Genomic DNA, 27,460 nt, shown 5'->3' on the forward strand with positions numbered 1-27,460 from the left:
ACCTGTGGGGCGCAACCCCTTTGGGGGTCGAACGACCCTTTCACAGGGCTCGCCTAAGACCATCGGAAAACACATATATAATTACGTATTGTTTTTGTGATTAATCACTATGCTTTAATTATGTTCAATTTGTAACAATGAAAATACATCCTGCATATCAGATATTTACAGTATCATTCATAACAGTAGCAAAATTACAGTTATGAAGTAGCAGCGAAAATAATTTTATAGTTGGGGGTCACCACAACATGAGGAACTGTATTGAAGGGTCGCAGCATTAGGCAGGTTGAGAACCACTGGTCTAGAGTATCTTATTTTGTTTTTCCTCTAATATGTTAATCTGATAAGAAACTTTTTGAATGATACGAATATGTGAAAAAGTGGATAAAGATAAAGAGTTTCTAATAAAGCTAGTAAGTAAATTTAAATATTTTTATTTGTTTACTTTTATAATAGCTACTATTAATGGAATTGCCATAAAGTACTTGCTTTTGTAGGCATCTTGTTTGGTGAGTGTGGTACATGGGAAATCTCATTTTAAGGGCCTAGGCCAGGGGTGGGCAAACTTTTTGACTTGAGGGCCACAATGGGTTCTTAAACTGGACCGGAGGGCCGGAACAAAAGCATGGATGGAGTGTTTGTGTGAACTGATATAAATTCAAAGTAAACATCATTACATAAAAGGGTACGGTCTTTTTTTTTTTTTAGTTTTATTCATTTCAAACGGGCTGGATCCGGCCCGCGGGCTGTAGTTTGCCCATGGCTGGCCTAGGCCCTAGAGCAGTGATGGCGAACCTTTTGAGCTCGGCGTGTCAGCATTTTGAAAAACCCTAACTTAACTCTGGTGCCGTGTCACATATAGAAATTTTTTGATATTTGCAGCCATAGTAAAACAAAGACTTATATTTTTGACATTTACTTTATATATTTAAATGCCATTTAACAAAGAAAAATCAACCAAAAAAATGAGTTCGCGTGTCACCTCTGACACATGTGTCATAGGTTCGCCATCACTGGCCTAGAAGAAGCTGATTGCTGGTGTGATGGTTTCAGAGCATCATTTGTAAACACCCTTGTTCAGCAATGTCTGAGAATGTGCTGTTGGCAGACTTAAGATACCTGTTAGGATTTTTTTCTCTCTGTCTTGCCATGACTTTGGCAATTCAGATGGCTTAGGGAGGCTTAATTTATTACTGTTTATTAAATTACACTCACAGTTTATTATTATTACAAGGGCTTGACAGTAATGAGTCAGCTTTTGGACTGAAGTGTGGGCTCTTAGGAATGGCATTTTGAACTCCCTTGGATGCCCATGTCAGACTTTCCCCTGGGGACTCATTGCCTGTGTTGATTTTGTGACACTGAGTGTTTGTTTTTTTCCCTGCTGAATGTGGCTCTCTTTCCTCTTATGTAAGGGACGACCTTATATTACCAGCCTGGCCTCCTGTATGGTGGATCCGTGGAGCATGACTGCAGTGTCCTTCGTGGCATTGGCTATTACCTGGAGAGTCTTCTTTGCCTGGCTCCATTTATGAAGCACCCATTAAGGATAGTTCTTCGAGGAGTGACCAATGACCAGGTTGACCCCTCGGTGAGTAGTGAGGCCACACCATGGTGTGAATTTTGTTTCGTCTCTTGTCACAACCCAACTTTTGATAAACAAGCTCCTGATAAAGCACAGGTTTATTGTTGAGTGTATTTGTTTTGTTATTTACCTTGAGATTTAGAGATTAATCACTGCAGGACGCAGATGAACCAAGATTCATAATCAGTCAAATTCAGTAATGATTGTTACCATTCATCAAGGTGCCTTTCATTGTCGTGTCAAAGAACCTTCAGAACAGATGCTGGCAATCTCACCACGGTTGACATGAAATAATGGCTCTGTTGGCTGAAGTGTGTGGAAGTGAAACTTTCACAAGGTCATGTGATAGCTGAGGCTGGAAAGCAGCAGACCACAATTTTAGACAGAAAATATTTCCTTGGCATTGTTGCAGCACAGTCTTGACTTATTTAAACTTGAGGACATTCTTCTTCTGAGAAGAGTTTGCAGATTTAGGAAGAGGGCATAGGGACAGGGACTGTATATGTGAGCTTTGATAGTTTAAGGGCACAGCAACCTTCTTAAGTAGGGTAATTTTCCTGCGTGTATGGGGAAGATAGTTTAATATACAGGTGGAATTTTCATTGTGGCCACCACAAGTGTCAGTCCAGGATGGGTTTTGTTTTGGGGGGGAAAATATATATATATATATATAAAATATACATATTTTATATATATATATATAAAAAATATATAAAATATATATATATATATATTAGAGTAGTTCTTTCCAGACCTGCCTTAGACCTCTCATAGGGAGATAGGGAGAGAAGGATCCTCACCTGTAGATGCTCTGCTGTCCAGAGAGGGTATCTTAATGCCTATGGCCACTATGCCAAGTCCTGACTGCGGACTCTTATCTTCACCTCTACAGACATGGAACCAAGACTGATGAAGGGTCAGTAATATTATAATAACTATGTATGGTGCCAGTTGCGTACTGGAAATATCAGGGGGAACACCTTGTAAAGTATATGCTGTACACCTGAAACTAATACAAAATAATGCTGAATGTAAAGTGTAATTGAAAATTTTTTTTTCAATCTGAAGACCAATGAAGGGGTGGCTTCTAAGGCAGAATATGAAGTATCTAGCTTCTCTAATCAGGGAAGACCAGTTAGGTGGTTCAGTGAGCTGCACAGTGGAGACTGCTGGTATTCACCTATACACTTTTAGAGTATAAACCTGGTTAATGTGTTCTTAGGCAGTAAAAGACTTATTTCCCAATTCTTGGGATTTGGGTACATAAACTCTTTTCCTAGAATCTTAGTACAGTGCATGATCTGAAATTCTTAGCTGTAAAGGAATGCTGAATAAACTGTCTAGAATTTTAAACTAATTTCAAGGGATTGCTTTTTTTCTTATATTTTTCTGGAAGATTCTGGGAAGTGGGCCCTTCAATTGAAAGTGTTCCCAAGGGGAACCCTCCACACTTTTAGGTGGAGGGTGGGGAAGGGGCCTTGAGTAATGGGAAAGGCCCTGAGCGTACAGGAGACTTTGGCACTGTGTCCCAGTTTTGTATTCTTTCTATAATTGCTAATGATCTTAAAAGCTGTTATCACTGGCAGTATTTTAAAAAGTTTTATATATTAACAGGCAAAGGTTAGTTGATGAATTCCCCAGAAATAGTGCTTAACTCTTTTGTGCAGAACATATAAAAGAAATCGTGTTTTCATATGCTACAGGACTGCTTTTGCTCCCTGCAAGACTAAAATGACCTTGGATCGTACTTGGCTCCAATCCAGGATAAAACAAATATACCTAATCTTGGATAAAGAGTAACTTCCTCAGCCTTCTTGGATAAAGAGTGGCTTCTTCGTTTTGAGCTTTCTCTTCAGCATGTGGTTTCCCTATCAGTTCATGTCCACGTTTGCTGTCTACACCAGGATGAATATAATGCGCTCTGCCCTTAGGGAACTTGTTCTCATGGGGTGGACAGCTATGAACACATAGAGGGGAGGCCACAAGGCGGAGTACCTCTGGGCTCTGATCGAGGTACAAGCAAAGTGCTGAGGGCTCGGGAGGGTTTTCTAGAGGAAGGGAAGCCACAGAATCAGCTTGGTTTTCAGGAAGAGCACTGTGGAGGCTGAGAGAAGTATGAATTGGGGGTTTGTCAATTAGTTTGAACACATTAGAGATGGAAGTAGATAGGAAGGAACTGATATGAAGGACAATGTGGAGGGGAGACTTCGTCATTTGACAGTTAATTAGAGATGGGATAGGAGGAAGTGTTCATAAAGTAACTTCACAATTTCTGTCCTGGTTGTCTTGAAGGATAGTGATCAGAAGGAGTTGAACACAGCGAAGAGGAAAATTGTGGTTGGTAGTTGGGTGATGTGCTTGATTTTGGTATGTTGGGAGGAATATCCACATGTGTTTGTCCAGTTGGCAGTGGACATCACTGTCTGGAGCTTCAGTGATAGGTCATCAGTATCTTACCTACAGATAGTCAAATCTCTAGGAGACTGAGATTGACCAGCGCTGAGTGAGGTTGAACACCGGCGGCTTTCTGTCTGAGTTAATCCTACCAGTGTTTTTCCTTTGGCCTGCACAGCATGGTGGTGTGTGTATCTGAATTGAATGTTCATGTTTGGAACCAGATTTTACATTGTAATATGCTGGTGTGGCAGCAATGACGGCAGCTCTTCCCCGACAGCCTCCCTCTGAGCTGAGTAGTAGCTGCCCTCTTTGGAAAAGGCATGAGCTCTCCAGTTAGCTGGAGGTCTTAGCTGATCTCGTCATTCATTTACATTCCCTTTCTGGCCTGTGTTGAGCATTAGAGGTTTTTGCGTCATGGTCCCAGGGACCGAGACTAGAAGAGGAAGTGGATGTGTAAGGTGTGAGTAGGGGAAGAGGAGCTGCAGACAGTGAGTGGAGGTAGAAGTGTTTGGAGAAGCCAAGCAGGAGTTGAGTTTTGAGAAGCCAGGAGCTGATTGAGGATTGGGTAGGGAGATTCAGCAATGAGAAGTTTCATTGACCTTTGAGAGAGCAGTGACATTGATATGTAAGGACAGTCACAGGGTGAGGAATGAATAGGAAAGAGCACCATGGGAAGGAGGTTCAGAATGTGAGATAGGATGATTCCTAAAGAGCTGAGTTTGGAAATAGTTTTTTAAATGAGAGATTTGAGCTTGCTTATAGGCTGAGGAGACGCAGCAATGGAGAAGGAAAGAATTAAAGGGGTTGGGGGACTTACTATGGGTAACTCCTGCAGACATCCAGAGGGGATGAGCATCAAAAGCAGAAGTGGTGGGATGAGCCCCCTATAAATGGGTAGGACATTTTTTCCCTTCAGAGGCAAAAGGTTAGAAACTGGGGAGACATTTTGGGGAGAAGCAAAGTTCTAGGACGTCTCCTTTGAAGCTCAGTGATTTGGCACCGGAACCCCCAATAGGAATTATTGATGCTAGCATCCTGGTCAGAGGGTGAGTGAAGATTCTGTTCTTTTTCATTACCGTTCTGGAAGGGGAATGAAGTACAATAATGTCTGCTGTATGTTGGGCACAGTTCTAGTACATGTAGCCATATTTATTTAATTCTGGTACAAACCCTGGGAGATGGGTGTTCCTGCCACTGTTTCAGACAAGGTAACTGAGCAGTTTCTTCCCTTCTAGTTGGCTTTGTATCTGATGACATTTCTACCTGTTGATTGATTGAGTGAACTTGTCAGACTGACTGACGCCTTTACACTGAGGTGCCACTTGGGTCAGACTTTTCTGAGTGACTGTTCAGTTTTCCTTAAGTAGAATGTGCAGCCCACCCCCACTCTACTGAAACTACGATGCAGAGCGGGGGGAGACAGGAACATGGCCAGTCCAGCCCCTCATGCACAGCAGGAAGCCAAGGCCCCGGGGAGGTGGGGAGTGTGCAGGTTTCACAGCTAGTAAGAGGCAGAGTGAGACTCAAGCCTACATGTGCTCTTCCAGCCCCCGTCCCGCCACATGAGTTGCCTGCCTTTTGCATCAGATGGAGAGTGATATAGGAGACAGGACCACACCTGGAGTTATACTCAGGCTTCTGGCTGACCCTCAGAGTAAATCTGACTTCATCCTGTATGACTCCAGGTACAGGGAGGATGAACCAGAAGGGCTGTTCTGCTTTCTTGCCTTTTCTGTCCCCAGGACGTCTGGTGGCTGCCTAGTTCCAGGGGGTTATTTGGGCAGAGTAACCCACATCCTTGTATCCCCTGGTTTTTCCAGAAATCTGGCTTGGCCTTGTCCCCAGCTGCCCTTAGTACTAGCCTAGGCTGAATTCTTCTTGGTGCTGGCCATCCCAAATGTATGTCTTAAGTATTTGGGTGTATTTTACTTTAATATTTAGGTTGAAATGAGCTAATTTTCAGTGAGTATTCCTAGTAACTTCTTCTGTACCCCCTCATCCATTCTCTACATGATCCTAGGCTGCATAGGTCATTTCTACCTCAGGTTAATTTTCTGATACCAGAATGTGTAGGCGGGGCCTATTCTCTGCTATAAAGACTTATTCGGAGTATCATTGTGTTGAGGCTTAGCATGTTGGAATGGGTAGCACCTTGAAGACAGGCTGACACCCTTGCCTTAGAGATAAGGAAATTAGACAGTTGTCTGAGACCATGCAGCTCACTCGGGAGAGCCTGAACCAGGACCAGCATTTTCCCCTACCCCCTCTGCTTTTGCTGCCTGCCCTCCCTGCTCCTGATAAGGTCAGCTCCCAAGTGCCGAGGAACGGCCCTTTGCCCATTGGGAGCGAGGAAGGGAGTGACTTTCTTTCCCATGTTGCAGCTGAGTCAGCATTCATTGACTTGTTAGGTCAGCGTGCTTTGAATGTCATCCTTATACTCTGAGGAATCTATACGTGAACAGGAAAGGACCCCACGCCTCCTGTGAGTTCTGAATAGGGAGGAGATAGTAGTCATACTTGACACAGCCTTGCCATTAACTGTGCAGTTGTGGGTTTGTGCTGCTTCGGTAGTTTGAGGCAATCATTCCTCCACTGCCCTCACTTTCTTTAGAACCACCACCTACCCTTTCACTGCCTGTGCGGTGGGCCTCAAAAAGATTCTTAAGTAGCTGTTGACTACTTTTTTTGGTTTGCTTTGGCTTTGGCGTGGCACAAGCTTTAAAGATTAAACAACAGTGTTGGGAAAAGATTAATAAAAAATATGATATATTTTCCGCAGTGTAAATACATAAAAAAATGAGCAGAGGTCCAAGTTTGTTCTATATGAGCCCGGCAGGTTCTCATGCTTTTTGCATGTGATGGTCATGATGATGACTTGTAAGGTAGGTGTAAGTCTCCATGTCAAAAATGAGGAAAGGGGCTCAGAGGAGCTAGTGGCTTATAAAATCTGTTTTACTCGGGAGCAGAGTGGTTCCATGCCCTCACTTGTAAGTCAGCATCCTCTTTCTTTTTCTTTTTTTAAAATACATTTTTTAAAATTTATTTCAGAGATGAAGGGAGAGGGAGAGAGAGTTAGAAACATCAATGTTGAGAGAGAATCATTGATTGGTTGCCTTCTGAACGCCCCTTACTAGGGAATCGAGCCCACAACCTGGGCATATGCCCTTGACTGGAATCAAACCCGGGACCTTTCAGTCTGCAGGCCGATGCTCAATCCACTGAGCCAAACCAGCTAGGGCCAGCATCCTCTTTCTTTACCAGACTACACATCATCTACCTGGTTGCTATGTCTCCACTTGGTTCATGGGCTGTTTCTTCTTCCCATCTGCTCAAGGTTTAATGAAACTTTTTATTTTATTCTGAAATAATTCTACAGGTTGATGTTCTTAAGGCAACGGCCCTCCCTGTTTTGAAACAGTTTGGAATTGATGGTGAATCACTTGAGCTAAAGGTAAGAGTGAATTGTTGTCTGTATATATCTGTGTAAAACATTTCCTTACCAACTCATTGGAAGAGCTGTATGACGTGTGTGTGTGTGTGTGTGTGTGTGTGTGTGTGTGAGAGAGAGAGAGAGAGAGAGAGAGAGAGAGAGAGAGAGAGAGAGAGGGAGAGGGAGAGAGAGAGAGAGAGAGATATTTGAAGTCAGCATTTATGAGAAGACCCACAGGACATGCAAACGTGACAGACTTTGAGTTGAAAGGGACCCTTTAGTAATGACAATAATAGCCAACAGTTATATTGTACTTTCTTTGTGGTGGGCATTGTTGTAAACATTTTACAATTATTAATACTTTACTATTCATAAAAACTCCATTTGTGTCACTCAGCTAATAAGTAGTAGAGTTAGGATTTTAGCCATAATGCCTCTCTAATGTAGATAATCTAGATATAGTTTATGTCTTAACATCATAGTACAACATGTTGCTCACATTTTTATGATGAGGCTAGTGTGTACAAACCCACTTCTCTGCCAGTCGTATAAAAGTATAACACGTACAGCCCTAGCCGATTTGGCTCAGTGGATAAAGCATTGGCCTTCGATTTCGATCAAGGGCATATGCCTGGGTTGTGGGCTCAATCCCCAGTAGAGGGTGTGCAGGAGGCAGCCAATCAGTGATCCTCTCTTATCATTGATGTTTATATCTCTCTCTCCCTTTCCCTTCCTCTCTGAAATCAATAAAAATATATTTAAAAAAAAATAAAAGCATAACACATACAATTATGTATGAATCTCATGTTGTTTTGTGTACAAAACAAAACCATACAAAATCCACTGTTAGCATTCTCAGTAAGAGGCCATCTTGAGTGATTGACCTGGAAACAAAATTAAAAAATGATTAGATACTACAATGGTAGAAAACCAGTGATGGTTATTGCTCACCAGTCAGGCATGTCCTATTCCACCATAGCTATGATCTTGAGGAACAAAAACAAAGTAATGAAAGCTATTAAAGGGTCTACTTCATTAAAAGCAACAAGACTAACACAAATTTGAGAAGGGCATATATCAGACATGGAGAAACTTGTAATGACCTGGATTGAAGACCAGACATAGAAGTGTATCCCTCTCAGCACTATGACATGACAATCACAGCCAAAACAAAAAGTTTGTTTGGGATGCTGAAAGAAGAGGCTGAACTCAATTACGATGTTGAATATACTGCTAGCTCTGGGTGGTTTAAAGGTGGTTCAAGCATGGTTATTCATTACATAATGTGAAAGTGAGTGGTGAGCCTGTGAGTGCTGATGTGAAGGGAGCTGAAGAATTTAGGGATACTCTAGACCAGCGGTTGCCAATCTTTCGGACCTCACGGACCACCAGTGGTCCACGGACGACCGGTTGGTCACTGCTGCTCTAGATAAGCTGATGTGGAGGAAAATTACTTGTCAGAGCAAACTTTGAATATGGATGAAACCTCCTATTCTGGAAATAGATGCCTGAAAAGACTTTCATCCATAAGAAGTCCAGGTCAATGCCAAGTTTCAAGGCTTTCAGAACAGGATAATGTCTTGCTTGGAGGCATTGTTTCTGGCTACAAACTGAAACCCTTTGTTAGCTGACCAGGGACAACCCAAAGGCCTTTAAGCATACCAGTAAGCACACACTGCCAATATCCTACAGGTTTGGTGAGAAGTCATGGATCCAGCTGCTCTTCCAAGATGCCCTTTTTAATTACTGTCAGCGAAATGGAAAAGTACTATTTGGAGAATTATATACGTTTTAAGATTTTGCATATTGTTGACAGTGCTCTTGGACATCCTCCTTTTATTGGTGATCTTTTTTTTTAAAAAAAGTATATTTTTATTGATTTTTTACAGAGAGGAAGGGAAAGGGATAGCTATAGCTAGAAACATCGATGAGAGAGAAACATTGATCAACTGCCTCCTGCACACCTCCTACTGGGGATGTGCCTGCAACCAAGGTATAGGCACTTGACAGGAATTGAACCTGGGACCTTTCAGTCCGCTGGCTGATGCTCTATTCACTGAGCCAAACCAATCAGGGCTTATTGGTGATCTTTAGCCCAATATCAAAGTTGTGTTTCTTCGCCCAAACACTACCTCTTTTATCAAGTCAATTGATCAAGAAGTTATAGTAGCTTTAAGACCTTCTATCTGAGGAGGACCTTTGCCTAAGCTATTACTGCAACTGAGGAAAATACTGAAAAAACATTGGCACAATTCTGGGATTACAGTATCCATGACTACATCAGGAACCTTGCTTGGGTTTGGGTGATGTCACCAAGAAGTATATGAGCCCTAGCTGGTTTGGCTCAGTGGATAGAGGGTCGGCCTGCAGACTGAGGGGTCACAGGTTCGATTCTGGTCAAGGGAATGTGCCTGGGTTGCTGGCTCAATCCCTAGTGGGGGGTGTGCAGGAGGCAGCCGATCAATGATTCTCTCTCATCATTGATGTTTCTATCTTCCTCTCCCTCGCCCTTCCTCTCTGAATTCAATAAAAATATATTTAAAAAAACCGCAGAAGTATATGAATGGCATCTGGAAGAAGACAATTAGTTTGTCCCTGACTTCAAAGGATTTTCCAAGGCTGAAAATGTTGTAAAAATTAACAGGGCTGTGGTTGAGATGGCAAACAACTTTAACCTGCAAGTGGATGAGGCTGACATTGAGGAACTCCTAGAGGTGGTTCCTGAGAAATTGACTAATGAAGAGTTGTTGAAACTGGGACAGGAATGCGTAGCTGAAAAAGAGGCAAGAGAAAAGGAAACTGCAGGAGAAGGGAAAGAACATTCACAGTGAAGTGTTTAGCAGAAGCTTTTGAAGAACTCAAAAAGCTCCTTAAAAAGTTTGAAAACACGGACCCCCTCCTCAACACCAAAAGGTTTTCATTAATAGAGAGGAATTTTCATGATGCAAATCTGCTTACCAGCAAAAAATGATGAAAAGAGAAATAAACCAAGAAAACCGCAGTGGACATATTTCCTTAAGAAGAGCCTCAGATAGGTCCTTCAGGAGTATTCCAGAGGAAGGCATAGTTATAAGGAGATGACAACTCCATTTGTTATTACCTCTGACGACCTTTCAGTGGGACAAGGTGTGAAGACAATGAATTTAATGATCCTAACCTTGTGTAGGCCAAGCTAATGTGTGTGTTTTTGTGTCTTAGTTTTTAACAAAAAAGTTAAAAAAATTTAAAAAAATAGAAAAAGCTTATAGAATAAGGATATAAAGAAATACAATATTTTTGTACAGCTGGTACGCATGTTTGTGTTTTAAACTAAGTGTTATAAAAGTGTTGAAAATTTACAAAGTAAAAATGTTACAATAAGCCAAGTTTAATTTATTATTATTGAAAACACTTTTAAATAAATGTAATGTAGTCTAAGTGTATAATGTTTAAAGTCTTCAGTAGTGCATAGTAATGTCCTAGACCTTCATGTTTGCTCACCACTCATTGATTCATTCAGAGCAACTTCCAGTGCTGTAAGCTCCGTGTTTGATACTGCATTTTTACTGTACCTTTTCTATGTTTGGATCTACAAATACTCAGCATTGTGTTATAGTTACCTACAGTATTCAGTACAGTAACATGATGTACAGTGCTGTAGCCTAGGAATGATAGGCTATATCATCTAGTAGTCATACCATACAGGTTTGTGTGAGTATATTCTGTGATGTTCGCACAGCAACCCAATCACCTAAAGGTGCATTTCTCAGAACGTATCCCCTATTGTTAAGTGGTGCATGACTTTAATATATAGATTTGATAGATCAGTTAATTGCATAGGAGAAAGGGTTAAGAAATGGGATTAACTCCTAAACCCTGCCAGTCCCTCATTAAGGATGAGGACCTGCCTGACTGTGAGATCTCTTTCCCTTCTAAGAAAGAGTCCCTTGGTGTAAACCTTACTGACTTGGGTGTCTGGGCCATCTACTCATTGCTGCATTCTTGCCTCTTCTTTCTCACCATGTGTGCAGATTGTGCGACGGGGAATGCCTCCTGGAGGAGGAGGTGAAGTGATCTTCTCCTGTCCCATAAGGAAGGTCCTGAAGCCTATTCAGCTCACAGATCCAGGAAAAATCAAACGTATCAGAGGAATGGCGTATCCTTTGCATTTGGTTCAGATTTCTTATTATTTTCTTGCCTCACGAAGAGTGACTCACAACCAGTTTACTTCTTCCCAGAGTTATTTACATTTTAGACAACAATCATGGAAAAATCTTAACAGTGAAACTCTAATTGTTGTGTGGGTTATGATGCTTAATTAGCTGCCTCACCAGGACTAGATTGATTGATCCGTTCACTTCCTTTTTTTAGTTAACACTTAAATGGCTCCCATGTATGTTATACTCTTCTGAGGGCTTTGGTTTGGGGGCCACCAGTGCACAGGCCATTTTGACTGAGCCTTATAGACTAAAGCAGTGATGGCGAACCTTTTGAGCTCGGCGTGTCAGCATTTTTAAAAACCCTAACTTAACTCTGGTGCTGTATCACATATAGAAATTTTTTGATATCTGCAACCATAGTAAAACAGACATATTTTTGATATTTGTTTTATATATTTAAATGCCATTTAACAAAGAAAAATCAACCAAAAAAATGAGTTCGCGTGTCACCTCTGACTCGCGTGTCATAGGTTCGCCATCACTGGACTAGAGGCTTGTGAAGTGGAGCAAGGAAGGAAAAGAGCTTCAGGCAGAAAAGTGGGCCTGTAGGGAGGAAACAGGTGCAAGATGGCTCTGGGGAGCGCCTAGCAATGTGTGTCCCAAGTGCAGTAGGAGGTGGTACACGAAAGATGGGCAGGAGCCAGTGAAGGTGGAAGGCCATGCTGAGGCGTTCTTCATTCCAAAGTTAGCAGTTTTCTTCTGTAAAATGAATTTGCATATTAAGAGGATAACACTGATGGTACCAAGGAACTTTTTGTTCATTATAGAAATTTTGGAAAGTACAAGTTAAAAAAGAAAATCACCTAATGACCAGCACTTAGAGGCAAAGATGATGGAATTAATGTGTCCTAGAGAGAAACAGTGAGGACAGGTGATGCCTCTAGTTTATAGGATCCTAGAGGCAGGATGGACAGGACACAGTGATTACCTGGGTCTGTAATAGAGGAACAGGGAGTCGTGAGGATGATTTTGATGTTTCTCACTTAGGCATCTGGGTAGAGAGGTTTGTTCTGATAGTAGCTACAAACGTTTGTGGTGATGTGTGGCGTTAGTTTTTTTGTTGTCTGCTTTGACTTTTAAATACTTTATATGGTAAAAATACAGCAAAAATATTTTTTGTTCAAAGAGGGAAAAAATATATTGCTCTGGTTGTGGCTCTAAGGACGATGTAAATAGTCTCTGGCTGCTTAATGATGTGACTGAGCTTGATGATGACTTCTTCCACGTGTGACTTCAGCTGCCCTCCCTTGTGCATTTCTGTTGGATCAAACACTCCCATGTTACCACTTGGCATCATAATGAACCAATATATATTCCAAGTGGCAACAGGCAGGTTGAGAAGGGAGATGAACCAGTGCAATGAAAGGAGCATTGTCATGCAGTGACACTGGTGTGGCCAGTCAGTTCTGGAATTACCCACTCACCACATTGTCTTCATGACATGCCCAGCCAGCCACACCTTTCCACAGAACCTTGAGCCCCACAGAAGCAGGAGTCTTTCCTGTTTCTTCATCACTGTACCCAGTGCCAGCAGACACTGGTGACAGAGCCCCTGTGGGAAACTCCCTGCAGCCACCTCACGCACGTGTTTGCACAGTTGGAAATGGATAAGTTCAGCTTTATTTTATGTTGGGGTTGAGGGTCCTTCAAGGTGGTTACAGAAAGACAAGTCTAGAAGAAGTTAGAAATGTAGGTCTGTAACTTGGGGCAAGGTGAGCGCTAGAAATGAATGATTTGAGTCAGCTACGCTGTGGAATCAGAGAGGGGAGGGCGGAACCCTGAGTTGCCACTAAGACTTGTAACACTAGGTAAGTCCTCCCAGGAAGGGAGACTAGGAAGTCAGAGATGAGAGGATAATGAAGAAGGTGCCTTAAAAAGCCCAGAGGAGTCAGCATTAGGATGGGGAATTAGCTGAGGAATGAATGCACAGCAGGCTGCCACCAAAGGAGGAGCTCTTTCCAGAAGGTGGTGGAGACCTTCTTCCACATGTAACCTCGCTTGTGTAATCAGCTCTGGGTTGTGGGGTGACTGGGAGGGAAATGGTGAAGTGTGGAGGCCACGCTTGCAAGAACCTTGGCAGGAAAGAGAAGTAGAAAGAAAGATAAGGTGGTAACTTGATGAAGAGAGATTTGATAAGATTTCCTCCTTTAAAAAAAAATGATGGTAATGATTTGAGTACTTCTGTAGGTTGGGTAAAGTAGATTTAAGTAGGAAAGAGGCCAAGGGATGAAGCAGTGCATCAAAGTGATTAAGATCTAAGTGCTGGAATCAGACAGGTGTGGGTTCTACCTCTGGCTTTGCCACTCACCGATGGTAGGATTTTGGCCCCACGCCTTGGTTGACTCATTTATCATAGGGCCCATTATACCTACTGTACCTATAACGAGGGTTAAACGAGGTCATAGATGAACTGTACAAGGCACTGGGCTCGTAGATAAGTAAGCATTCAGTAAGTGGTAGCTGCTGTACTTTTTTTATTGTTTGGTAAGGGATGCATTGAGAATGGCAGGCATATGGTAAGGGTGGCTCTAGATTGCTTTGTCTGGAGGTGCGTGGGAGATGGGAGGAGTTTGCCATTTTCAGTGAGTTAGGATGGGATCAAGGATAAGGGGATTGGTAAGGGTATGATAAGGGAGGGTGACAGGGTGGTAAAGATGTGCTGTCACAGTGGGGCACTGTGACTAGAGATAAGAAAAAGGCTGTAGGGCAGCCGTGTGGGCCCAGCTGAAGCTGGAACCGTGTCATGGTGCCAGCTGCATGGCTGGGTGGCTGTATCCCACAGCAGTTGGCGGCCCAGGGGCGAAGCAGAGAAGACAGGAGGGCCAGTCTCATCGGGGCGGGTGTGGATTGACAGGGTGAGTAGTGCAAAAGCAGGGGTTAGAGCAGGTATTTGTGAGCTGTCATTGAAGCCACGGCCAGTGTGCTCCTTGCTGAGGAGCCCAGCAGGGCTCGAGGAATTGGAAACCTTCACAGGTTGCTAGTGGAGGTAGATGTGTGTTTATGTAGAAGAACAAGAAATTGTGTTTAGGGGGTTGTTTGGGGGTTCAGATGTTAAAATTAGTAAATTTCTAGGTGTTGACAAGATCTGGGTAAGGGCAGGTGTTGGTGGCCACGGGGCTGGATGGGATGGGGGATGCCTTTCCTGGTAAGGAGTTTGACAGAGTGGGGTTGGCCAGGATGTCTCCTTCTTGGGGCTTTAGGAAGGGCTTACTTGGAGGAAAAGTGTGTAGTGGACTAACGTTTCAGAGGTCTCCATTAGCTTGAATAGGAAGTGTGAGAAACAATGGAATAGGGCGGGCTGCATATCCACGGGGGAGCCATTGTTGAGATGAAGATCAACCTTGGGGTGCTGTCTACATTCTTGTCAGAATCATCAAGAACAGAGAACTTTATAGCAAAGCTTCCCTGGATTATAGCCTGTTGTCTGCGTGGCCACCACGGGGCCACCCAGGGTCCACACCCGTGTACATATGAGGAGAAGGTGGCGGCTGGGGAGAAATAGTGCTGCCCTGGGAGCCGAGCCGCAGGTTGATGGACAGTTAAATTGGCTTCGCTGCTACCAAAAATGCTGCAGTTCATGGTCTTGTACATGGAATTCTATACCCTTCCAGGTCTATTTTAGGTTTTGTTTTGTTTTTTTTCTCCTGAGATTTGTTCCCTAGCGGTGAATTCTGCTTAGAATCCATTCTCTGGTCTGGAAATGTGATTCCCGGAGTGTGCGTGTTTTGACACCATCCTGTGGTAACGACATGGGTTTCATGGAGGCTGTCACACTGGGGTCTTGCCTGGTACTTACCCTCTTTACTGGGTGTAGGAAAGCCTCATACGTGAGCCTTTGATGTTGCTGGGAAAGGGGTGAGCATCCTGGGTTGTATAGAGAACATGAAAGCTGACGGCTGTGGTGCCCCAGGCTCCTGGGGTTTGACTTTGTTCCTCCCTAACTTCTCCCTTTGGTGTTCCTTTTACAAAATCTGAACCAGAGACTCTAGTGAGGGTCCAAACTCCTCCCCTTGCTCGAGGCAGAGGGTACAACCCCTGAATCCTCCCCAGTCTTCCTCTAAACTCCCTGGGAAAATACCTTTGCTTAGATCCCTGCCTGCAAACCAAACATTCTCGCCTCTGGTCTGCAGAGCAGCCCATTTCACAAACACCTCTGCGGAATGTGGGCTTGAATTGAGATCACCTACTTCGTCAGGATTGGAGCCTGGGAAGAAAAGAGCTGCCTTTGGAAAAGTTTTAGCTGGGTTTGTGGTTTTTACTTGCAAGGCTGGTTAACTGTTGAACTGAGCTTGGAGGTTATATTCCCCACAGGAGGGCTCAAGTTGGGAGAACTAGTCCCACTCTCCTCTGGGCATTTGTGGTTTTAATGAGCTACCGCCCAAAGTGCGTCTTCTCCCTTCTGATCGACTGGCCAGGGCCTGGCAGGGAGCTGGTGTTGGTTCCTGCCAGCAGCTGTGACTGGATGGTGCGGTTACTGTTTATTTAATGTCACCCACTCTCTTCTCCCCCCTGCCTGATGTGGGTGAGAGCGAAGGGAGCATTCTGTTTCAGTTTTACAGTGTGGCCTGGTAGCTCATGATCTGGTACGTAAGAGTTAATTGAGTAAACTGAGATAGAGGCAGAAGTGGGGTGTGAGTTGAGATTTGTGGGACAATACGGTTTTCTTTCTCTGACTATAGGGAAGGTACTTAGAGAATCAATCTCTCTCTCTACACATACACACACACACACACACACACACACACACACACACACATACACATATGAATGCACTCCTTGGGGTTCTCTGACCTGTAGTCTTGGGGAGGGTCAAGTTCCATATGGACTATAGTTATGAATGTGTCTCTCTAGGATGTATAGCATTCGTGAATGAGCTTCAGGACATTCATAACCTCCAACTTGTCTATCATAGTGTGTGTTCATGTTTCTTGAGAGAGTGTCGTAGCTTTCATCAGGTTCTCAGAGGGCTCTCTGGTCCATAAAGGAAAAGAACCTCTGCTTTGGGATTTGAGTCTTGGACTAACGGTAAGAAAAGCCATAGCTGGCATTTGTTGGGCTCCGACTGTCCACCAGGCACCACTAATGGCGTTACATGCATCCTTTCATTTGAGCCTCCAAACCCTGTAGGGAGAGTGTTATGATTGTCTTTTTCTTACTGATGAGGAAGTGAAGGGACAGAGAAGAGCACATTTGAGCGAGCACGATGCAGTTTGCTGGAGCTGGGACTTCCACACAGTCCGATTCTACAACCTTAGATGCTCCTTGGTGGGGCCTCCATGCCAGGCCACATGGCTCCGTAGTGACTCTGGGATGTACCAGTTTAAAGCTCCTTTCCCTTCTTCACTTCACGGCCTGCATTCTAGCATAGCCTTGCACCGGCCCTGCATTGGCACTGTCTCCCTCCTGGTTTCCGCATCTCTGGAGGGGCTGGGGAAGAAGGTTGTCTTTGGGAAGTGGATCTGTTTAATTTTGAATCTTAGTTCTGTGACCCACCTGTCCTCAGTGTAAGTCCTGGACCTGGGGATCCGTAGTCCTTGCCATAGAGTTGCTATGAACATAAAGTAAGTTGACAGTGTACCTAAAAGAACTTTGGGAACCATGAACGCTGTGGGATTGTGTGTCAGGATAGTGACATCTATGCTCTCCTAGGGAGAGTGAGCAGCCTTGGACCTCAAGAGGACAGCGCCCACCTACCTGGTCCAAAGGGTATGAGACCTGGACTTGTTTGTTGTAGCTACCGGTGGTCAAAAGTACACTCTGGACAGAGAGGTGGTGATGTAACTGGACTCTGTGTGTGTATTGAAAAATCCCTCTTTGCTCTTTCCTCATTTCAGGTTTGTCCTTTGAGACAAGTCAAATATTTATCGAGTATTTCTGAGTACAAAAGTAGTGTAGTGCAGAGTTGTGAGAGATGCAGCAGCAGAGTCCCTTTCCTATGGAGTCTGTAGTCTTGTTGATGAGCGAGAACATGTGTGTGTATGAAGGAAGATGGATGGTAAGTGTAAGTGCAGATCATGGTTGGGTGCTGGCTGCTGGAGGGTTTCAGAAGAGGGAGGGAACTCTGGACTTGAAGGATGAAGGAAGGGCAGTTCGGGGTGAAGAATTTGGATGGGTGGAGGGGTGAGGTTGCCGGGTTAGGGATGAACACTGAGCAGGCCGGAGGGTCTGGCAGCAGGATCTGGGAGGGTCCGGCGTTACTAGGAAGATTCTCACCAGCATGAGGAAGATTGATCTTTGGGTGGAATGTTTATGATGGATCAGAAAGGGAAGCTAGATGCTAATCAAGTTTTTGTACAGACTCAAGAGTATTTTATTCTACAGCTCAAATGAAAATTAAATGTGTTATTGATAGTAGTTTTTGGAGAGTTGAGCTGAAATGGGCAGACCACACACCTTGTTTTCCCTATTGGACTTGCCACATGAGGTTTGTATAAGGGGAGTGGGAAGAGCACATGTTATTACATCTCCCTTCTTTTCGCCCCTGCCCTGCATATCTAGCTGGCTTATGGCCATGCGTTGCACATTAAAAGTGCTCATTGCATACTTATTTTTTATTGGATTGGGGAGAACCAGTCTCTGTGTTTTCCACTTTCTTAAGCACCAGCCTTTTTACTTGCATTGCTAGTATCTCCCTCCTCTCCTTTCTGGGGTCCCTGTTGTAAAACTGCTAATTACCAGTATTTTGACCATATGGTAGCAGTTGTGAAGAGTCTGAATCATCCACAAATGGAGTGATTGAAACTCAAATAATTGAAAATAGTCTCTGTGCATTTAAACAAACCAAAAAGCTGTTCAGTCCTTTACATGCAGCAGCTACCATGCTCTTTTCCTTCTTTCTCTTTTTTTCTTTCTGTTTTTCCTATCAACAGTGTAGCATCTGTTCTGATCTTAGGTCCTAAGAGAGACTCGTTGGTCACAGCACTGGGGATGATCAGAGAATACCTCAAAGGGAGGTTGGCTCATGCCATACGAGGCAGTTGCCTTCATTTGTTCCAGAATTGAGTTGAATCATTTCTAAGGGCAGGGGTCTGGGTGGGCAATTTATATCAAGGTTGGGAGGTTTTACTTTCCAACTCTTTATATTGTTTGGTTTTCCCCACCATGAGCATTTAAGCCTTTTATAACTATATATAAAGTTATATATTAAATAAAATAATAATATAAAAATTGGTGATGGTACTATACAAGTAAGTGATGAAGTACAGTTAGAAAATTAAATGCAATTAGAAGTCCCAGTTTATCATTACAGTTTCACAAATATTTTCTAGCTCTTGATGTTTTTCTGCTCTGAAGTCCAAGGAGAATGACGCCCTTAACTCTAGGTTGCAGGTACTCCGTCCGTGTTTCACCTCAGATGGCGAACCGGATTGTGGATTCTGCAAGGAGCATCCTCAATAAGTTTATACCCGACATCTACATTTACACAGACCACATGAAAGGAATCAACTCTGGGAAGTAAGTGCCTGTGCATTTTTGGAACCTAATTCTGCAGCTACCCTAGCCTTTTTCATACTCAACTCTGAGATTGGGCGGGCAGAGGAAGGACAATTTCAGATTTAATTTTCCTTCTGACTTACTGCCATTGCCACCAATAATTCCTATCTCATGGAAAGCATCGCAGTGGCCGGTGCTGGGAGATGAGGGTCCATCCCTACCCTGGGGGAATGAAAACCTAGCTATTTACTAGCAGTGCTTTAAGCTTTAAATTCCATCTGTACTCTGTTCCCACAAAAAGTTAAAGTAAACAAGTTCTTCCACTCTAAGGAAATAACAGTTTAGGCAAAAATCCTTTGTTGGCCAAAGTGCCAGTCAGATTCTCTCTCTGTTGAGGGGAACAACACCCCTGGAGCCAGAGAAAGTTGTTATTGCAGATTGGGTTTGGTTTAATGAAAGCCTTTGTGGAAAACCCCCGCTTTAGAAAATAAAAAGTTAATGATCTATGTTTTGGGCTTTTGTTGTATTTTTAGAAACCAGTTAGGGAAGCAATTAGAACCGTTTTTGTTTGTTTTATTTTTTACTATGAAAATGTTAAACATAAAGAAAAGTTGACCTGAAATTAATATAAAATAATATCAAATATAAACTGTAATTGGGGGAAAAATAAAGAGAACTTGAAAGGATAGTATAGTGAACACCTATGTATTCCTGCTACCTGTAGTTAATGATGAATATTTCACGAAATTTGCTTTACCTGTGTGGGTTTGTTTTTGCTAAAACATTTTAGTGGCAGTATTATTGTACTTCAGATCTGAAGTTTTCAGGTTGTCTCCTAAAAAAAAAAAGAATATCGGGCTCTAAGGTTGATAGTGAGTTAAGAAGTCAATTTTTTCCTAAGTGGTGCTGCAGCTAACCCTTTTCATGGATGTTCCTTCTGAGGCTCCTTTTAACTTCCGCAACAAAAGGAAAGAGAGTTAAGGAGGGTGACTGTGTTACGGGATCTCTGACCTTTGTGAGGCCCAAGGAAAAGATGGTGATTTCAGAAACACCGTAGTGGCTCATAGTCCAAAGTAACAGAGGTGGTGGTGTCAGAGGTGAGAGTTGGGAAAGGATTTGTGTGCAAAGTTGGCCCTTTCCTCTGGGGTTGGAAAGGTCAGTGATGGTCCCAGACCTGTGCATATTGCTCGAATAACACCAGTGTTTTCCTTGTTGAAACTGTGGCAGTGGTAACATCCCTAGGTAGCTGTAAAGATGAAAAGATCACATACGTACGCCACTAAGGCAAGTATGTCAAACTTGAGGCTCATGCTTGCACTAAGCAAAGCCTGGCCCATAGTAGGGGCTGCAGAAATGGTAGCTGCTAAGGCTGTTCTTTCCTTTCTCTTCCCTTGGCCACAGGTCTGGAATTATGTCAGCAGTTAGAATTATGGCCTCAGTATCTACCACAGGGTGGCCAGGGGTGAAGCAGAGCAGGCTTGAGGCCATACTGCCACCAGTGTGGCTTTTTATGACTGACTCAGCTGACCCCAGTGCATGGTCGCACTGTAGGAAGCTCACACATGGATCAAGTTGTGGGTCATCAACTCCAAGCTCCCCTTAAAAAGTTAAAACCCATGTATGATAAGTCCATGTTTAGTTTTCTGAATCTTAAGTTACAGATGATACAGTGTTCTTCCTTCTCTGTTATGAAATTATGAAGTCATGGATGGGTATTATTTTCCTCCTCTGAGTCGGTGAAATATGCATGTCAGTTAGGCCTGTGTTGTGGGGCCAGCAGTTCCTGGTGCCTCTGTCAGTGCTGTGACCAACATGCACATCTGTCCAGGGTGGTATCATGTTGACTCTCACAGTCACAACTTAAAAAAATAAACAACTAGTCCTTTACCAGTTGGAAAGTTTTGGAGGCTGCCACTTGTAAACCGCACCAATGTGCATTTTCAGTGAGGTCACCTGGTGACCAGCTGCTTGGTCACACACCCCAATTGGGGAGAAAATTGGAGTTGTATATATATATAGCCTAATACGTTACCTTGTTTTCTGTAAAACAAATATAATATCAAATGGAACGATCCTGATCAACTATAAAGTTTATTATAGTAAGTCTGCATTCCTCACAGAATTTATATGGGTGAGAAAATTAGGAAGTTCTTGGGAAATTCAGGTAAGTGGGTTAAAGCAGTGATCGGAGCTTATCTCCTAGTTCTCCCTCCCGTCCGTTTCCTACTCTTTCATTTTATATTCCACTGCCTCTCCTGCAGAGTCGGATGTCCCCTCCCTGCTCCTGGTCAAGCAACTCAAAGGCAACTGGAGATTGTGCTAAAATGTCCCATGACGATGGACGGGCGGCACAGTGTTAGATGGTTAAGCATCACACAGAGTTCCCCTGAGCCTTTGATTACGTAGGTAGCTCATTGCACCCCTTCCCTTGGCAGGTGCTATTAACCTTGGACTGCATAGATCATCGATTTAAAAATAAGGAAATAGACAGCTGACCTATAGTGAGCCACTATAGTGAGCTCATAGTGCATTTGAGGCATCGTTAATTTTACACATAGTTTTTCTGAAACAAATATCTTGGCTAGTTTTGCAGAGAGCGCATAGAAGGTGCTTTATGAACTCTGTGTCAGAGGAGCAGATCTGTGTGTGCTGTGTGTGGATGGTGGCTGCTGCTCTTCTCTGGTGACACGTTTACTGAAAAGGCATGAGGCAAAGGAGATTTGAGATGTCAGATCTGGAAGTTTTGTGGAGAGGTGCTTGTGTTTTATTGTTTACGAACTGATTTTGTTTTGTGTCAAACTGGTTGTCACTGAAGTCGGGGAGGGCAGGAACTCTTGTGTTTACCGCAGGGCCCCCAGTTCCTGGCCCATGGCCGCAGGTGCTTGTTGGAATTACGAATGTGGTCCTTGACCAGAAGGGTATTAGGTTCTGGCTGGTAGAAACACAGTGGGAGAGAACATGTGCCAGCTCTTTGATGCTATTAATTGAATTCTGAGTTAGAGATGTCCCTTAGGGACACAAACAAAGGTGAGCCTTGTCTGGGCTCTTCCTGGCTTATGTGGCACTTTTTTGGGGTGCGGGGGGTTGCGGGGGAAGAGCTTGATGTATTCCAAGAGGAGCTGTAATGAGGTGGTCTCCAGGCCACTTACACCTTCTGGGTTGGTTGTGAGGGCTGTGGTAGAGAACTTGGGTAGGCTTTGGAGTCTGGAAGACCTGCATTAGAAACACATCTCAGTCACTTCCTAGCTGTGTGGACGTGGTGCAGGTTGCTTAATTTCCCCATTTCCTCATTTGTAAGATGGGCACATATTACCTACTCAGCAGAATTGTAGTGTCAAAGCCCCTAGGTCAGAAACTGGCAGAAAGTAGGTGCCAACTATCTGGTAGCCCTTGTTAATGCTCCTATAAACTCTCAACAGGATCTTTCACAGTGTGGGAGGGGCTAATAGGAAAAGCGATGTAAACTTGCACCTTCCTTGGTTCTGCCAGGTGCGCTCTCACCAAGTCATGTGTATTTCCAGCGCAAGCTAGTGGGAACTCCAGTAGGGCGTGCTGTAACAACGCAGAGTGCCATGAGAGAGATGTTTGTTTTCTCTTTCCTTTTGCTGGTGCCCGAACCCCACTTCCTTAACCCTACTCAGTGTCTGTGCCTTTGAATCCCCAGGTCTCCAGGCTTTGGGTTGTCACTGGTTGCCGAGACCACCAACGGCACCTTCCTCAGTGCTGAGCTGACCTCCAACCCCCAGGGCCAGGGGGCGGCGGTGCTTCCAGAGGACCTGGGCAGGAACTGTGCCAAGCTGCTGCTTGAAGAAATCTACAGGGTATGTCCTCCGCCTCTGCCAGTCGGGAGAGGAGCCATCAGGAAGCAGTTCATTGTTTCATTCTTGCTCCTTAGCAGCTTTCTTCCCCGTTCAAGGGCTTATGCCAAAGAGTTAACTCTTCCTGCCCATTAAACAGTTTAACATGAACTGGTTTAATGGGTTAGCTGAACTAGTCAGTAAGCAGAGATCCAGTTCCCCTGATTTGGGACAACAGGGCAGGTACGTTTTAACAGTGTGGACACTTAAAAAGCTGAGACAGCGTTATTCGGGAAAGAAAAGGTGTAAAATGAAGCAGGTTAGCCGGTGACTGCCCACTTGAAGAGGATACAGTGCCGCGACCAAAACAGGTGCCATCTCCCAGCTCCCGCGTCCTTGCCATGTGAGGATGGGGGCTCATTGTTTTCAGGTTCTTTGAGGAGTTGGAAATAGGCGATTTGTATGTGACAGTTGTGTCAGATACAAAATAGTGTCAACAGGCTAGAATTTGCAGTGTGTTCTGGAGCATAGAAGAATGTTTAGGGAAGGCAGGCCTGTGTCAGAGCATGGCAGGGGCTTTGGAAAGGTGAGAACACAGGAGGGGGTGACGAAACTGAAGACAAGACTTCATCTGTTGCCATTTGCATCTGCAGCTCAGATCAACCTGGACCAACCTGTCCTCAGTTGTCACAGGTTTTTCTCTGTCAATCCATACAAACAACATGTAGACAGGCATACATACGCTCTTCCTGTTTCCCAAAAATAGTCGAGGTGAGCCCTAACCGGTTTGGCTCAGTGGATAGCGCGTCGGCCTGCGGACTTAAGGGTCCCAGGTTTGATTCCAGTCAAGGGCATGTACCTTGGTTGCAGGCACATTCCCAATAGGGGGTGTGCAGGAGGCAGCTGATTGATGATTCTCTCTCATCGATGTTTCTAACTCTCTATTCCTCTCCCTTCCTCTCTGTACAAAATCAGTAAAAAAAAAAAAAAAAAATAGTTGAGGTGACCTAAAATAAGCAAGGAAGGAATTGGGAGGGAAAGAAAGATGATGGCAGGAGAAATAAGCTGAAGCTGCTTGAAAAAACATTCTTTAAGGTCCCATATACTTGGTTAGAGGAGAGTCACAAATCTGGCCTCAGGATTTCTGGTTGTCTGTATAATCCTTGCCTCGGATCCATGTCAGAAGGTGAAACCTTCTCCTTGACATGCAGAATCCAGGACAGGCTCCCAGGAATGCTTATTTCTCTGCTCTGTTTTTGAGGCCCCACATTCTTGAGCTGAGCACTAGCAAAAACTATACTTTGGGTGATTTGCTATTGCATGGTGTATAGTGTTTGTAAATTGTCTTTTCTCTTCAGCTGAAGAGCCTTTCATCTCTGTATTTATCTGTGTATTTAGTCTCAGTTAGTTGATATTTCTGTGGTTCTTTCCTGAAGTCTCCAAGGAAGCTTTGCCCTGTTTAAAGTAGCAAAAATCATATGTGAGCCCTAACTGGTTTGGCTCAGTAGATAGAGCATCGGCCTGCGGACTGAAGGGTCCCAGGTTCAGCTCTAGTCAGGGGCATGTACCTTGGTTGTGGGCACATCCCCACTAGGGGATGTGCAGGAGGCAGCTGATCCATATTTCTCTCGCATTGATGTTTCTGACTATCCCTCTCCCTTCCTCTCTGTAAAATATCAATAAAATATATTTTAAAAAAAGATCATATGTGAGCCCTTATGAAATAAAAGAGGTGATTTTGTTTTATTTTTAAATACTTTTTGTCGCTGTAATTTCTTAATCATTGTGGTAGAGTGACGCCTGGTTCATGGGTATTGATCCCTGCACAGGCCTGGTTAAGGAAAACAGCCTACAGCCAAGTCTTCTCCCGGTCCAATCACCGTTCTCAACAATACCTCATTGGTTGCAAGGTGGAACAAGTAAGAATGAACTGCTTCAGAGTTCACTAAAATGTCCAGGTCTTAATGGTTTTAATTAATGTTCATCTAATTAAAATGGAAGACAAAGGACCTATAATTGTGTCTTCAGCGGAGTGACTGTACTCCCTGTCCTCACCATTCAGCTAGCAAATAGTGGCGGAAAGAAATGCCCTCTCAAATGAAATCCTCCTGCAGGAGGAAGTATCTTCTCACACTACTTGTGTGGCCAAAGGCTGGCCTTAGCTTTTTTGATGCTAAATCAGCCCTGTGTTTGATGCTTAATTTAGTGATTTTTTTTGAAAGATGAATAGTAATTAAAAGTTGGGAGTAAATAAATGATCAAGAGCTTACCATGTCACTTAGTTCAGGAAGTTAGTCATCTAGACCAGCGGTCGCCAACCTTTTGGATCTCATGGACCGTCTGGTCCATGGACCACTGGTTGGCGACTGCTGCTCCAAAGGTTTCCTTAAACCAGCAGTCGCTAACCTTTCGGACCTCATGGGCCACCAGTGGTCCGAGGACTATCAGTTGACTACAGACGGTGCATGTGATCCATGCGTCCCTAAGCCCCTGGCAGCTGGTTCAGGTTTCCCTTCCTTGTGGCTTGCAGGCCCTCTGACCGTGGGGACCCTCCCATCTCTCTCCAGTAGACCTGGGGGAATTGGAAGCATCACATTACAGAAGAGCCCAGCTGGAGGGAGGGTTCTGTATCCTCATAAATAGCACGTTATAGGCCTCGGGGTGAAAGCAAGGCCACAGAGAGAAAACATGCAATCTGGATTAAGTTATTTTATTTTCCCCCCTTTACTCTAGTTAAGTTCTACTTAAAACCATTTCATTGTGCCTACACCAAGTTTGTTTGTTCTAATCATTAAGAAAATTTCTTTTGTGTGTGTCTATGGCAGGGGTGGGCAAACTTTTTGACTCGAGGGCCACATTGGGTTCTTAAACTGGACCGGAGGGCCGGAACAAAAGCATGGATGGAGTGTTTGTGTGAACTAATATAAATTCAAAGTAAACATCATTACATAAAAGGGTACGGTCTTTTTTTTTTTTTTTTTTTAGTTTTATTCATTTCAAACGGGCCAGATCCGTCCTGTGGGCCGTAGTTTGCCCACGGCTGGTCTATGGTCTTTAGTTGTTAAAAGGATGAAAATGCTTCATGTTCTTATGAATAATTCTTTATATGTCTGTGACATGACATGGTTTAAAAGAATAATAAAAACATGTCCCCTTTGAAGGTACTGTTTATTTTTATCAACATTATAGTCCTCTGATCTAATCCCTCTTGTTCTATTTATGTCTCATCAGTTACCAACCAAGTCCTCTTGATTGTGTTCCAGGCTTTCTGAAACTGCTTTTTCTGTTCATCTTTTAAGCTGCCTCTGTCTCCTACCCCCCACCCCACCCCCAACTCCTGTCCCCACCACGTGTGCTGCTGTCCCCACTTGCAGGAGTGGGAGTCCTCTCCTGACCTTCTCCAACATGCCCTTCTGTCTAAATCTCTTGAAACACTTAACAGTCTATGAAAGGAGCAAGTTTTGTAAAAACACTTTCATTGGTCCTCAGATTCTCCATGGGTTAGAGTTTTTTGTTTGTTTGTTTGTTTGTTTTTTAATGGAAATACGTATGTTACACCTCTTGTCCTAACATTGGCTTAGAGCAGCGGTTCTCAACCTGTGGGTCGTGACCCCTTTGGCGGTCGAACCACCCTTTCACAGGGGTTACCTAAGACCATCCTGCATATCAGATATTTATATTACAATTCATAACAGTAGCAACATTACAGTTATGAAGTAGCAACGAAAATAATTTTATGGTTGGGTCACAACATGAGGAACTGTATTTAAAGGGCCAGATGGTTGAGAACCACTGGCTTAGAGAGAAATAATTGCCCTTTAAGGTAGTTTAGGAAGAGCAGTAGATTTTCATAAAAGCTGGCAGTAGGATAAGCCCCCTTATTTTCCTGCTCAGTTGTAAATGAGATCTGATGGCAAAGAGTGACTGTTTGTGCTGATAATTGATTTATTCCCTACACTGCATGCATTTGAGAGAGGTTGCCTGGCTGGTGTGGCTTAGTGGTTGAACATCATCCCCATGCACCAAGAGGTCGCCGGTTCGGTTCCCAATCAGGGCACGTACCTGGGTTGCACGTGCAGGAGGCGGCTGATTATGTTTCTTTCTCTCTCATCGTTTCTCCCTCTCCCTTCTCCTTTCTCTAAAATCAATAAAAACTTTTTTCTTTTTTTTTTTTTAAGAAGAGAGTGGCCACGTGTTCTGTTTAAAGTCTGGGAGTCTGGGCTTGGATAGTGATGTGCCATCATCAGAAACTGGGTTCTTTTTGTGGCATGTACAAAATACGTAGAAATTCAAGGTCATCCCACTTTCACTGTGTACAATGTAAGTTTGAATTGTTTTAAATAAAGTTATCTCAGAAAGAATGATCAGAAAGACTTTTTTGTGTTTGCTAATTCTCACCTGAGGATACGTTTTTTCCATTGCTTTTCAGAGAGAGTCGGAATGAGGGAGGGAGGGAGGGAGGGAGGGAGGGAGGGAGGGAGGGAGGGAGAGAGAGAGAGAGAGAGAGAGAGAGAGAGAGAGAGAGAGAGAGAGAGAGAGAGAAAGAAACACCGATGTGAGAGACACATCGACTGGTTGCCTCCCTGCACATGCCCCAATGGGGGCAGGGAGTGAACCT

The 27,460-nt window shown here is 43.7% G+C and overlaps 1 protein-coding gene across 8 annotated transcripts in view; it reads left to right on the plus strand.

Moving 5' to 3' along the window:
• RCL1 (RNA terminal phosphate cyclase like 1) overlaps positions 1-27,460 on the plus strand; it is a 60,029-nt gene that overhangs the window by 22,183 nt on the left and 10,386 nt on the right. For 7 of the 8 annotated variants that reach the window (XM_036331039.1, XM_036331042.1, XM_036331038.1 and 4 more), the window contains 6 exons: positions 1,416-1,591; positions 7,359-7,433; positions 11,423-11,547; positions 18,941-19,066; positions 21,307-21,447; positions 22,710-22,866. In XM_036331039.1, coding sequence (XP_036186932.1) covers positions 1,416-1,591; positions 7,359-7,433; positions 11,423-11,547; positions 18,941-19,066; positions 21,307-21,447; positions 22,710-22,866 — 800 coding nt within the window. The remainder of the gene's footprint in view (positions 1-1,415; positions 1,592-7,358; positions 7,434-11,422; positions 11,548-18,940; positions 19,067-21,306; positions 21,448-22,709; positions 22,867-27,460) is intronic. The other variant, XM_036331041.1, reaches the window with a different exon arrangement.

The sequence above is a fragment of the Myotis myotis genome, unplaced genomic scaffold (assembly GCF_014108235.1).
Source record: "Myotis myotis isolate mMyoMyo1 unplaced genomic scaffold, mMyoMyo1.p scaffold_m19_p_12, whole genome shotgun sequence".
NCBI classification, from domain to species: Eukaryota; Metazoa; Chordata; class Mammalia; order Chiroptera; family Vespertilionidae; genus Myotis; species Myotis myotis.